Below are 12,922 nucleotides of genomic sequence, written 5' to 3'. Positions count from 1 at the left end.
TTCTGTTTTTAAAATTATTGTGTGTGCATGTTATAACTTTTAATCTTATATCAAGCTGATCCTTTATCTCATGTTTCTGAAGTATTCCAAAGAGAGATTCTACATGGAATTAGGCTTTGAGCACAGGAGAAAAATGTAGACCGACCTTCCTTCCTTCCTTCCTTCCTTCCTTCCTTCCTTCCTTCCTTCCTTCCTTCCTTCCTTCCTTCCTTCCTTCCTTCCTTCCTTTCCTTCCCTCCCTCCCTCCCTCCCTCCCTCTCCCTCTCCCTCTCCCTCTCCCTCTCCCTCTCTCTCTCTGTCTTTCTTTCTTGCTAGTCCTGGGGCTTGAACTCAGGGCCTGGGCACTCTTATCACTTGAACCAGAGCACCACTTCCAGCTTTTCCTGTTTATCTGGTACTGAGGAATCTAACCCAGGGCTTCATGCATGCTAGGCAAACACTCTACCACTAAGCCACATTCCCAGCCAAAAAAATGTACCTTTCTAACTACATTTTCAATATATTATTTTACCTGTCCCCATTGATGGGTATTTTACTTTCTTTGTGGTGCTAGGGATTGAACCTAGGATCTCACACATAGTAGGCAAGTATTGTAGTGTGCATGCCACATAGCCATACCCCAAATCACTGAGCTATGTACCATACTACAATTCTGTCTTTAAACCATATTAATCTTGATACCTTCTCTTAAAGCAGTATTTAATCATAGAGATTAACTGACAATTTCTTTGATCTCCTTAGCCTTCTAGGATATAGATTGGAACAACATTTTTAGGCCTTTGAGTCACCTTTGAGTCTCTTAATCCTTTGTGGGAAGGAATTTTACTATTAACTTTCAGATCGGTTTTCATACATTTTGCCTTTCATTATGAGGAAAAGACGATGCTTCCTGAGTTTAAGTGGAGAACAGACATTGAAATTGGTTACTTCATTTTTCAGGTGCCAAACTTTTCTGTCCTAATAAATTCTATAAAAGAATTATAAGTCATGTCTCATAAGGGTACCTAATGAGCATATCAATTACAATTTTAAGAAACATCCTTTCATTAATTTATAATGATCATTGGCATAGTGTCTCTCATCTGGACACCCAAGTATCTTTGGAAAAATCATTTTCATTGCAATGCTCAATGGCACTCCCAGTTTGGTTTCCTTCTCTTATAATCCATTAAGCACCTGATAATGAATATTCTTAAGTACTTTTCAGTTTAAAAAGACTGGTACATACATCTCCTGTTGATGATGCCGAAAGTATATCCAAAGACAATGAGGTCACATGCTTTTATTACTTCTTTTTCAATTTAAAGGTTAGCCATATTAGCTTCATACAACTATTTTTCTGAAACTATGGGATAAAGGAAGATATTTCTTCCACTGGACTATCCTGCCTTGTGTTTTGTTTTAAATTTGTATGTTTTTCATAAAATTTAAGCAGTGACTAGTCAAGCATCTTTTGTTTGTGCCTGTAATTGTAACTATTGAAGAGACTGAGAACTAGAAGATACTGGTTCAAAGCCAGCCATGCAGAAAAGACTTCAAGACTCCATCCCCAATTAACCAGCAAAATGCTAGGCTTGAGTCATGCCTGAAGTGGTAGAATGCCAACCATGAACAAAAAAGCCAAGTGAATGTGTGAGACTGAGTTTAAACCTTTATATAAGCATACATAGTGCCTGCGCATGCACATGCACACATGCATACACACAAATTAAGCAGTGACAGAAATAGTAAAAATATTTTCTAAAGTTTGAAATGAAAGTGAAACCTCAAAAATTTCATCTTTCAGAGAAAATAGTCATCCTTATAGATGAGTCTCTGTACATGTACCTACCTCAATGTTCAATTCATATTTTTATGGACTGACCTAGAGATGAAGTAAGTGTGTTTGGAACCTGAAGCTACATCTGCAGGTCAGCACTAGAGAGCATTGAAACTCAGCTGTGTATGTCTTGGGCCCTATCTAGAACCTTCATCCAGCTCACTTATTGGCAATACATAATGAATTTATAAGAGCCTGTTTCATGCTACTTAATGAAATAATGGCTTCTATAGAAATCATCTTGTTTAATCTTTACAAAGAACTCTGGGAGTGGTATACCACTATACTATGCCTCAGAGGAAGAAATGACTCATCTATGTAAAGAATCTATATAGTTAGTACTTGCCCAGTTAGAATTCTCCCTTCAAAGGCCATAGTTTTATGTTGGTATATACACTGTGGTGTTTCTTACTAAATGAACTTATGTAAATAAAAGCTTTTTATTTTTAAAAGTCTGTATACATATGCACACACATATATACCTTTATATGTGATATATACTATTATGTCAATATATAGTATATGTATTATATATATGAGTAAACATGTTCCTGTTGTGCATTTGTACTGCCAGAAAGATTTTTTAAAAAAATTAAGAGCAAAGGAAATACTAAATCAATGAATAGAATACTTTCACTGAGGAATCTGAAAGTCCTGTCAGTATGACCAGTGATCAAATCACAAGTAACCTGGTGATAAAGTTCATTCTTCTGATTAAAGTAGTTTTTATATTTAGAAGAAGAAAATTGATTATATGATGAAATTAACAAACCCTTTTAATGGCCTGTGTCAAAAGCAGAAAATCTCACTTTCTATATCTAAACAACTTAGAGCTTTTGAAATGACTTGTAGATGAAAACAGTTTGACACCAAACATCCTGTAATGCAAGAGACACTTGTAGAGAAGGTGCCATTCAAAGGGTCATTGCCCCATTGGGAAGCACTCTTCTATGGGTCGTTTCCTTTCAAAGTCCGTTGCAGTGGAAATACTAAGAAATAGTCTTTAGGCAATTTCATTGCATGAACATCATAGAATGTGCTTACAAATTAAAGTGGCTATGATGTCACAAAATGTTATAATCTTACAGGACCACCTATATGGTCCATCGTTATATAGTATATGGCTGTATGTCCCCTAAAAGTTCTGAGAACAAGAGCTGTGAACTTTGTCTAATATTTTCTTTTTGTGCTGGTCCTGGGGCTTGAACTCTGGGCTTGGGTGCAGTCCCTGAGCTTTTTTTGCTCAAGACTAACACTACCACTTGAGCCCCAGCTCCACTTCTGGCTTTCTTGGTATTTAATTGCAGATAAGCATCTCCTGGGCTTTCCTTCTCAGGTTGGCTTTGAACAATGATCCTCAAATCTCCGCATCCTGAGTAGGTAGCTAGGATTACATGTGTGAACCACAGAGCCTTGCTTTTTTTTCCTTTTGAAGCACAATCTTAAATGTACACCTAGGGCTCACTATTGAATGGTAAGCATATATTTATGCTTATTTTTCAAGCTGCTGAAACATTTTCTTAATCTTGTCAAAGTGTAGTGATCAAAAATATATCTAACTCCAAAGATATTCTTCTGACTCTTACATCCACAGATCATCCCATTCCTTGTTAGCTATGAGGGATTTTCATATGTTTAATTTTCATTAGTTGAAGTTTTAGATACTTATAATGAGTCAAAAGCTATTATAAGATTTGCTAAAAATAAACCAAAGTTCCCCAACCACTAAGTCACTGCATTCAAACAGAGCTGAAGCCGGGCACCGGTGGCTCACGCCTGTAATCCTAGCTACTCAGGAAGCTGAGATCTGAGGATCACAGTTTAAAGCCAAGCCCTGGCAGGAAAGTCCAAAACCACTAGAAAATCAGAAGTGGTGCTGTGGCTCAAGAGGTAGAGCGCTTGCCTTGAGTTGAAGAGCACAGGGACAGCACCCAGGCCCAGAGTTCAAGCCCCACAACCATGAACACTGGTTTTTTTTTTTTTAGTCATCTTGGATCTTGAACTCTGGGCCTGGGTGCTGTCCCTGAGCTCTTCACCTTGAGACAAGTGCTCTACCACTTGAGCCACAGTACCACTTCCGGTTTTCTGGTGGTTAATTGGAGATGAGTCTCATTGAATTTCCTGCCTGGGCTGGCCTTGAATTGCAATCCTCAGATCTCAGCCTCCTGAGTAGCTAGGATTTACAGGCATGAGCCACCGGCGCCTAGCCTATGAATACTTCTTTTAGCAAGATATATATAAACAAACATGTTTACCAGGTACTTCTAGAAATCCAGCAAGACACAAACTACACTAACTTCTTATAATGCCAAACAGATAAACATGGTGGCAGTAATTAATAGAATGCAGAAACCAGCATGTTTTGGAGTGTAAACTGTCAAGCATTTTGTATAACTTGTACTTTGTGCTTATGTGTAGTAACAAAATTCAAATGATAAACTTTTGTACAAGCTTTCACTTAGGATGTATATAAACAATTCAATTACATTGGTAGTTTGGTTACATTTCTGTGTAGTGGCTTTATTTATATTTTTCTTTCTAAAAATAGTTTTCCATTTTCCTGATTTATTACTGTAATAGTTCTTTTTTATTGTTATTTTCATTTATAGGTATTTCTGCTACTAGAGTGTGTGTGCGCACGCATATTTGGATGGCTGTGAGAAAATGGTTTTATGTCAAGTCTTTAAAACCTATAGAGGATATTATGTCATTGTGGCTTTTAAATGCTAAGTAAGTTAATTGTGCATAGTTGGAAGGTCAGGCCACAATTATTTTAAAATCTGTACCCTGTTTCTCGACCTATATTTATATACCATTAAATACTTAACAGTGTATTCAAAACATTTATAGTGTCACAGCAGTTGACTGAAACAGTAAATTGAGATATTGTGATCTTGCTTTAGAATTGAGGTTAGCCCAGTGAATGGGACATAGATTTTTGGTTTGCTTTGTGAAAGATCCAGTTTGGAGATAACAGTGACTAATATTAGTAAGAAGCTTTTTCACCCATGACAAACAGGACTGATTACCCTATCTGTTTGAGAATATTTCATGTATTTAGTACACTTACTAACCTAACTTTCTTTTTCTTATAGCAAAACTGTACAATCTAAAGTGGACTGCATTTTGGTAAGTGAAATACCTAAATTTTTTTTTTTAATGTAGTAAGGCTTTTACCCCTGGATAAAAATCCCCTTCTTAGTAAATGCTGACTCAAAATAACTCCCCTTTAGTGAACACAATTTGGCATTTAGGTGTATAACCCTGTTGGATGAATTAGTTGTAAGCTACTTGCATTATTTTCCTATATCTCATCAATAAAGAAATCAATTTGAGGTAATTGCATAGTTGTGAATCTTACTGTCCTTTACTGAAAGATTACTTAAAGTACTTACTCGCACTGGCTATTTATTTTCCTGTCTACCAATTCTGTGAGAATGTGTTTAATGAAAAGATTTTAGATAGATGATAGATTACTTGTGTTATAGCAATTTTTTTGTGATTTTCTTGCTGGGCTGTAGGAGTTAAGCCACAGTGGTGGTTTAAATTATTCTTAGGGAACTCTATGAAATTTTGCTTAGAGAAAAGCCTTTAACAGACTTCATGTGTGAGACTTTTTTTTTTTTAACTATAATATACTTTTCATTTTTAGGCTTCAACTGTAAGGTTTTAAGGCACACACGTAGTATAAATATAGATGGTATTTGTGATTCCTGAGGTGGTCTCTAACCATTGGGGAGGAAGCCAGTTGCACTGACACTGACTTCTCTCAGAGAGTCTCTCTGGCTGCACCCCAGGCCTTAGAGCACTCAGTGGTGTTGCACCATTCCATTACCAGGTGTTGGCAGGTGTCATAATTCTTTTTCTTTACTTGTGATTTCACAACTTTTCCTTATCCTAGTTTGAGACCTATAAGCTAACTTGACTTTGTTTGAGCTTTAGTGTCTGGTGCTGAATCAGTATGTGATACCTTACCAATTATTATTTGTTAGCTTATAGATAGGAGAATAGATAAAAATGATTCATAGGAGGGTAATTTGATCATTTCTTTTCTCGAATAGAATAAATAATATATAGAGTAATATATAATAGGATAATATATAATAGATAAAATAAATAATACCTCAAGGATGATTTTGTAGAGTTATTCTTTCTTTCCTTTCCCTGACCCCTTCCTCCTGACTTCCTTTCTTTTCTAATGCCTTGCCTTGCCTTGCCTTACCTTTTCTTTCTTTCTTTCCTTCCTTCCTTCTTTTCTTTCTTTCTTTCTTTCTTTCTTTCTTTCTTTCTTTCTTTCTTTCTTTCTTTCTTTCTTTCTTTCTTTCTTTCTTTCTTTCTTTCTTTCTTTCTTTCTTCCTTTCTTTCTTTCGTCTGTTGTGGGTCTTGAACTCTGGGGCTGGGCGCTGTCCCTGAACTCTTCAGCTCAAAGCTAGTTACTACCACTTTGAGCCACTCCACTACTTCCGATTTTAAGAGTCTCACGGACTTTCCTGCCTGGGCTGGCTTTGAACTGTGGTCCTCAGATCTCAGCCTCCTGAGTAGCTAGGATTACAGGCGTGAGCCACTGGTATCTGGCTGTCCTTTCCTTTTAACTGTCCCTCCTTCCCTTCTTTTTTGTTATTGACTGACAACAGTCCTCCAAAAAGGGTAAACTTACTATTTCTTTTTTACAAATAAAGTAACTAATACTCCTAAATTCCATTGAAAAATTCATTGAAGACCTTTTGTCTGTTAATGATGCATGTAAAGAACATAGCAATGGAGGACTACTCATTTTTTCTCATAATTGAGAATAGAGAGGCTGAAAAGGACTAGTATAAATTATAAACCATGGCATTTAACTGAACGTGGTGGTCACACCTGTAATCCTAGCTACTTGGGGCAGAGATCAGAAGGATTGTAGTTCAAAACCAACCTGAGTAAAGTTAACAAGATTCTCATTTCAACAGTATAACCCCAACTACTGAGAAGGCATAGGTAGATCACAGTCTAAAGCGGAACCCAGATGGAATAATGAAAAATGAAGAAATAAAGGGGATGAAGAGGACTGGGGCCTGGTTCAAATAATAGAAAACTGTTTAGCACTTCCTAGCAAGGTTTAGTAAAGCCCTGAATTCAAACACCAGTACTACTAAAAAATAAATAAATTTAAAGGCATTTATAAAATACAGATTAAGGACAGAAGGGTTTAGTTTAGTTTTGCTTTGCTCTAGGTTTTTTATTTTGGTTGTGGGGCTTGAACTCAGGGCCTGGGAGCTGTTCCTGAGCCTTTTTGCTCAAAGCTAGTGCTCTGCCACTTCGAGCCACAGCTCAGGGACTTAAGTGCCTGGGCTGGCTTTGAACCATGATCCTCTGATCTCAGCCTCCTGGATAATTAGGATTAGAGGCATGAGCCACCAGTGCCCGGCTTGACAGAAGGGCTTTTTAAGAACAGCTTTGAAGAATTTTGAAGTGTTATAAAGTGTGTGTGTGTGTGTGTGTGTGTGTGTGTGTGTGTGTGTGTGTTATTCTGTGACATTTTTAATACTGTCTTAACCCAGGATGTTTAGTTATTATAATCAGGAAAGTAAGATCTCGCTCCTTAGGATCATTTCATTTGGTAACGTAGGCATTGAACCAGTAAACAAATAAGATATTGATAACTACTGTTACAGAATTTTAAACAAGACACAAAGAAGCAGGTTGATTGTGGCTAGGGTAAGTGAGCAGAGAGCTAGAGAAGAGGTCAGCCTAAATAATGATCTGAGACAACCTCCTAGACAGCTGCACAAAAATTCCAAAATAGAAATGGGGTAGTGATAGTTGAGGAGTGTTAGGACCCAGTGTGCTTACACTTTATGAGGAAAGGAGACAAAGGCTGCAAAAGTCAAGTGGACAGTAGTTAATACATGGCATGTTGACCTATGACAATCCCAAGTACATGGAGAGCCATGCAGGACAGCATGATCTGACTTTAAAAACATACTGTTGGAAGCATGGACAATAGCGGCCTGGAACGAAAGTACAGAAACAGACTTGCAACAGAAACACAGTGCAGAGCTCAGACCCTTGCTCTGTGAAGGCAGTGGAATATATTACATTGAAAAGAAGAGTTCCACGCACGTTTGAGATATGAAGCTTGCAGGCCTTGTTTCCTGGTATATTGAGTGTGAAAGGAGAAACAAGGAAGCAAGGATAACTCTTTGTTCTGCAACATTTCTTCTAGCATTGCCTTTCAGAAGGAAAGGAAAGTGAATTCTCTTAGTGTAGATTTATTTGTGAATGTCTTATTTTGCTTTTAGTCTTGAAGGATACCTTTTTTTTGTGGGGGGAGGGGTCCGGTTGTGGGGCCTGAACTCTGGGCCTGGGCGCTGTCCCTCAGCTCTTCAGCTCAAGGCTAGCGCTCTACCACTTGAACCACAGCGCCACTTCCCGCTTTTTGCTTTTTGCTTATGTGGTGCTGAGGAATCAAACCCAGGGCCTCTGGCATGCAAGGCAAGCGCTCTACCACTGAGCCACCTTCCCAGCCCTTGAAGGATACTTTTTGCTGGGAATAAATTCCTGGTTAATATTTTGTTTTTCTTTGGTTGCTTTGAGTGCATTACTTGGTTGCCTCCCAAACTTTGTTTCTGAGTACAAGTTAGCAGTTAATTCTATCACTTTTTCTGTATATGACAAATTATTTCTCCCTTGTTGCTGTCAGTGTTTATTTTGTTTATTATTTGTTCCCATATGGGCTCACTCTGGCTTCAACACTTGGACTCTTATGTGTGTGGTATTGATTGCTTGTGGCATCCTGTTTAAAATTTGTAGATTAGTTGTGGTTGTGGAGTTTAACATCATTATCTCCTGGAATACTTTCTCTGTTCTTTGAATTAACTTCCCTTCTAAAACTTGGATGGCATTTGTGTTGAGGTGACGTGTTATTCCGTTGATCTCCCAGGCTTACTTTTTCTTATCTTTTTCTGTATCCCTTATCTCTCTATTTACTAAGACTTTTTACCATGTGACTCATTTTCCCCAGGTTTTCCTCCATATGTTTGAAACATGGGCAGCCTCGTTTGGCAGCACTCCTGTTCAGGTCTTGGGAGCTAAGTCATGGCAAAAATAATGAAGACTCACAGTTACTACCTGAATTTGGGTGGTTTTCATATCACTTGCCAGACCCATGCAATTGTTTTTTCTTTTCTTTGTTTTGTTTTTTGTTGGTCGTGCAGCTTGAACTCTGGGCCTGGGTGCTGTCCCTCAACTCTTCAGCTCAAGGCGAGCACTCTACCGCTTGAGCCACAGTGCCACTTGCAGTTTTCTGGTGGTTAGTTGGAGATAAGAGTCTCACAGACTTTCCTGCCCAGACTGGCTTTGAACCACGATCTTCAGATCTCAGCCTCCTGAGTAGCTAGGATTACAGGCGTGAGCCACCAGCACCCAGCTGACCACTTTATTTTAAATTCTACTCCCAATACTTTTTATTCCCAGCATTTATCTTCATCGTGTAAACAAATTTCGTTTGTTGCCTAGAACATAGTGAGCACTCAATGCTGAATGACTGAATGGTCTCATTTAATTTTTAAACTTTCCAAATGTTAGTATAAATGAGAAACCTATTTTGTTATTGTGCTTACTGGTAACATGATTGTGTGAGAACTTAATGCTATCTGGATGCTAAGATACAGGATATCTATACTCTGACAACTAGACTAATACAGAACCTGGTCTTCTAGGAGAGGACGTCCTCTTAACGATCAATTTGAGTTGTTCACCCAAGTGAGTAAAATAAACAGTTCCTCGCTTATCTTCCCAGACATACCCTAGCAGTAAAGGATTCCCTTCCTCCCTTTCCTTCTTCACAGGAGAAAAAATGCTTTCTCCCTCAGATCTGTGCTGAAATGAATGCTTGGTTGTTGACCAAAGTTGTGACCCAGACTTGATAAACTTAACTTTGCAGTACTTAATTAAATTGTTGTTGTTGTTGTTGTTGATCATGGGACTTGAACTTGGGCCTGGGTGCTGACCCTGAGCTCTTTTGCTCCAGGCTAGTGCTCTAACACTTTGAGCCACAACTCCACTTCCTTTAGTTAAGATTTACCAGGCTGGGAAAGCTGAGTGTTAGAGTGCTTGCCTTGCATGAATGAGGCCCTGGGTTCAATTCCTCAGCACCACATAAGCAGGAAAAGCTGGAAGTGGTGCTGTTGGTCAAGTGGTAGAGCGCTAGCCTTGAGCTGAAGAGCTGAGGAACAGCACCCAGGCTTAGTTCAGGCCCACGACCAACCAAAAAAAAAATTTACCATGGCTTGAAATGGGTTTTTGGTTCTAGGGTAAGGTTTATCTTATGATGTGCACTAGGATGATATAAAGATGTATCAGCTTTCAGCTACTTGGTGATAAAGACAGGTGATTTTCGAAACCAATAATGTGTTTTCCTAGAACTTGAGTGGTAGAAACCTAACAAAGATGCTAGATTTAGGAAGGAGGTTTTTGTTTTTTGAAAATTACAGAATGATATAATTTATATAAGCCCACAACAATTTATAGGATCTTGAACCTTTTTCCTTCTTTTCCATTAAACATTTCAGTTATTTTATCCTTTGTTAGAAATGGGAGGAAAACAGTTTATGTTTTGATTTTCTCTGCTGTTGTGAGGACTCTAGTGGAGCAAGTTGTCATTAAGCCCAAATTTGGGGTTCTGGTAACTTTTTGATAATTATAAAGAATGTCCTAGCCATTGTCAAGTGGCTCTCAAATTCACTTTATTGTCTTAAAGAACAATCAGAAGATATATGATGGTATATCTAGGTAATCTGTATAGAAAAAACTCAGTTTTCACTAATATTTTTATATTGAAAGCCTGACATAATACACCAAAGTGTACTCTGATAGAAAACAAATGTTTGTACTCTAATTCTTTGGACTTTTAAGTCAAACTTTCAAACACATACAAGCCTGCTTTCTCTGCTTGAAATACTTTTTGGTGCTTCCTATCTGGGAGACTGAATTTGTACAAAATAGGTTGAAGCTGGTTGTACAACTGATACTAGGAAAACATTATTTAAAAGAATGCTAATTGAGAGTAATTGAGCATAAATTGAACATTTTCATGAGCAAATACTAGGACTGAAAGTAGAGGAAAAAACAGGCTTATCATAGATAGGACCACGTATATAAAACTTGTTAGAGTTGAATTTTTAACTAATTGTTTTTTGTTTGTTTGTTTGTTTTTTGTCAGTCGTAGGGCTTGAACTCTGGGCCTGGGCGCTGTCCCTCAGCTCTTTAGCTCAAGGCGAGCACTCTACCACTTGAGCCACAGCACCACTTCTGGTTTTCTAGTGGTTTATTGGAAATAAGAGTCTCATGGACTTCCTGCCCAGGCTGGCTTTGAACCGTGATCCTCAGATCTCAGCCTCCTGAGTAGCTAGGATTACAGGTGTGAACCACTGGTGCCCGGCAACTAATTGTATTTTTGTTTTATGTTAAAGTTTCTGCAAAGAGATCATTATGGCTATGTATTTCTAAACTGTTTCTCTTGGCCTTTCTTTAGCCCTCATCCAATCTTGATAAGCACAAATATACTTTTGGTTAATATCATTTGAAATTTCAACATAAGTTAAATATTATTCTAAATATGAGTGAATGAAAGCTTTTTTGCTTGCAGAAGGGAGCCCTTTTACTATCCTCATTTTTTAGTATGAAATTGTTATGTAGTTTGTTCAATAAAATGACTGGTATTTCAGATCCCCACAGACTTGAAATCTTTTTCAAAATTTTGTTTTAAGAAAATATAAAAGGCAAGTGCCGCACGGTGATTCATGCCTGTAATCCTAGCTACTTAGGAAGCTGAGATCTGAGGATCACATTTTAAAGCCAGCAGGAACATCTGTGAGCCTCTTATCTCCAATAAACCACCAGAAAATTGGAAGTGGTGCTGTGGCTCAAGTGGTATAGCCCTCCAAAAAAGGGTAGCAGTATATGTCATTGGAAATTTCAGGTCAAATCTTTTTCTGTTCTGGATATTTCACAGATGTTGAGTTTTCAAGGTTCTCCTATATTATAGCATTCCTTTTACAGTTGAACTTAAGTTATTCTTAAAAGTTTATGCACGTAGGGCTGGGTAGAGTGCTTGCCTTGCATGCATGAGGCCCTCGGTTTGATTCTTCAGTACCACATCAACAGAAAAAGCTGGAAGTGGTGCTGTTGATAGAGCGCTAGCCTTGAGCTGAAGAGCTGAGGGACAGCGCCCAGGCCCAGAGTTCAGGCCCCATGACCGGCAAAAAAAAAAAAAAAAAAAAAAAGCGTTTATGCACGTAGTCTTCTAGTGCTCAAAAAACAGTACCAGTGCTGGTACAGTCTAGTATTGCAAGATAACCATATCATGGGATATACTTTCAATAAAAATAAAATACTATTGCCAGGTGCCGATGGCTCACGCCTGTAATCCTAGCTACTCAAGAGGCTGAGATCTGAGGATCACAGTTCAAAGCCAGCCTGGGCAGGAAAGTCCGTGAGACTCTTATCTCCAATAAACAACCAGAAAAGCAGAAGTGGTGCTGTGGCTCAAGTGGTAGAGCGCTCTCCTTGAGCAGAAGAGCTGAGGGACAGACAGCACCCAGGCCCAGAGTTCAAGCCCCATAACCAACCCCCCACCCCCACCCCACCCCCAAAACCAGTGGTTCACACCTTTATTTCATAAAGCCAGCCAAATATACTTCTTTTTGACAAGCAGTGAACAGAAAACTCTTATGCTTGTTTTGTTCTTTTTGTCTTGCAATACTAGACTGTGAACTCAGTCACATACTTACAAGGTGGGTGTGCTACCACTTAAGTTATACTGTGTTGTCTTTTTGTTTTTGTTGTTTTTCAGATAGGGTCTCAACACTTCTGCTAGGAACTGGTCTTGGACCGCAATCCTCCCACCTATGTCTCCTGCCTACATATAATTATGGGTACAGGCCACCAAGCCCAGCTTATTTGTTGAGGTGCAGTTCACTTTTTGCCTGAGCTGGCTTCAGTAACTGGGATTAGCCTGGGCAAATCCTCTAATGAAGATCCTTCCAATCTCTGCCTCCCAAGTAAATGGTATTACAGGTGTATGCCACCACCCTGACCACTTACTGACATTTAAATTTTTAC

The 12,922-nt window shown here is 38.5% G+C and overlaps 1 protein-coding gene across 4 annotated transcripts in view; it reads left to right on the top strand.

Moving 5' to 3' along the window:
- Rfx7 (regulatory factor X7) overlaps positions 1-12,922 on the top strand; it is a 57,688-nt gene that overhangs the window by 20,894 nt on the left and 23,872 nt on the right. For 2 of the 4 annotated variants that reach the window (XM_042687959.1, XM_042687961.1), the window contains exons 2-3: positions 4,915-4,948; positions 9,520-9,562. Coding sequence is in view for 1 of the 4 variants with exons in the window: in XM_042687958.1 (XP_042543892.1) it covers positions 4,915-4,948 (34 nt within the window). In the remaining 3 variants the exon portion in view is untranslated. Of the gene's footprint in view, positions 1-4,914; positions 4,949-9,519; positions 9,563-12,922 lie in introns of those variants that run through there. The other 2 variants (XM_042687958.1, XM_042687960.1) reach the window with 1 other exon arrangement.

This window comes from Dipodomys spectabilis, unplaced genomic scaffold (genome assembly GCF_019054845.1).
Source record: "Dipodomys spectabilis isolate Male_0828 unplaced genomic scaffold, ASM1905484v1 ptg000108l, whole genome shotgun sequence".
NCBI lineage: Eukaryota > Metazoa > Chordata > Mammalia > Rodentia > Heteromyidae > Dipodomys > Dipodomys spectabilis.
This window is presented reverse-complemented; position numbering and strand designations above follow the sequence as displayed.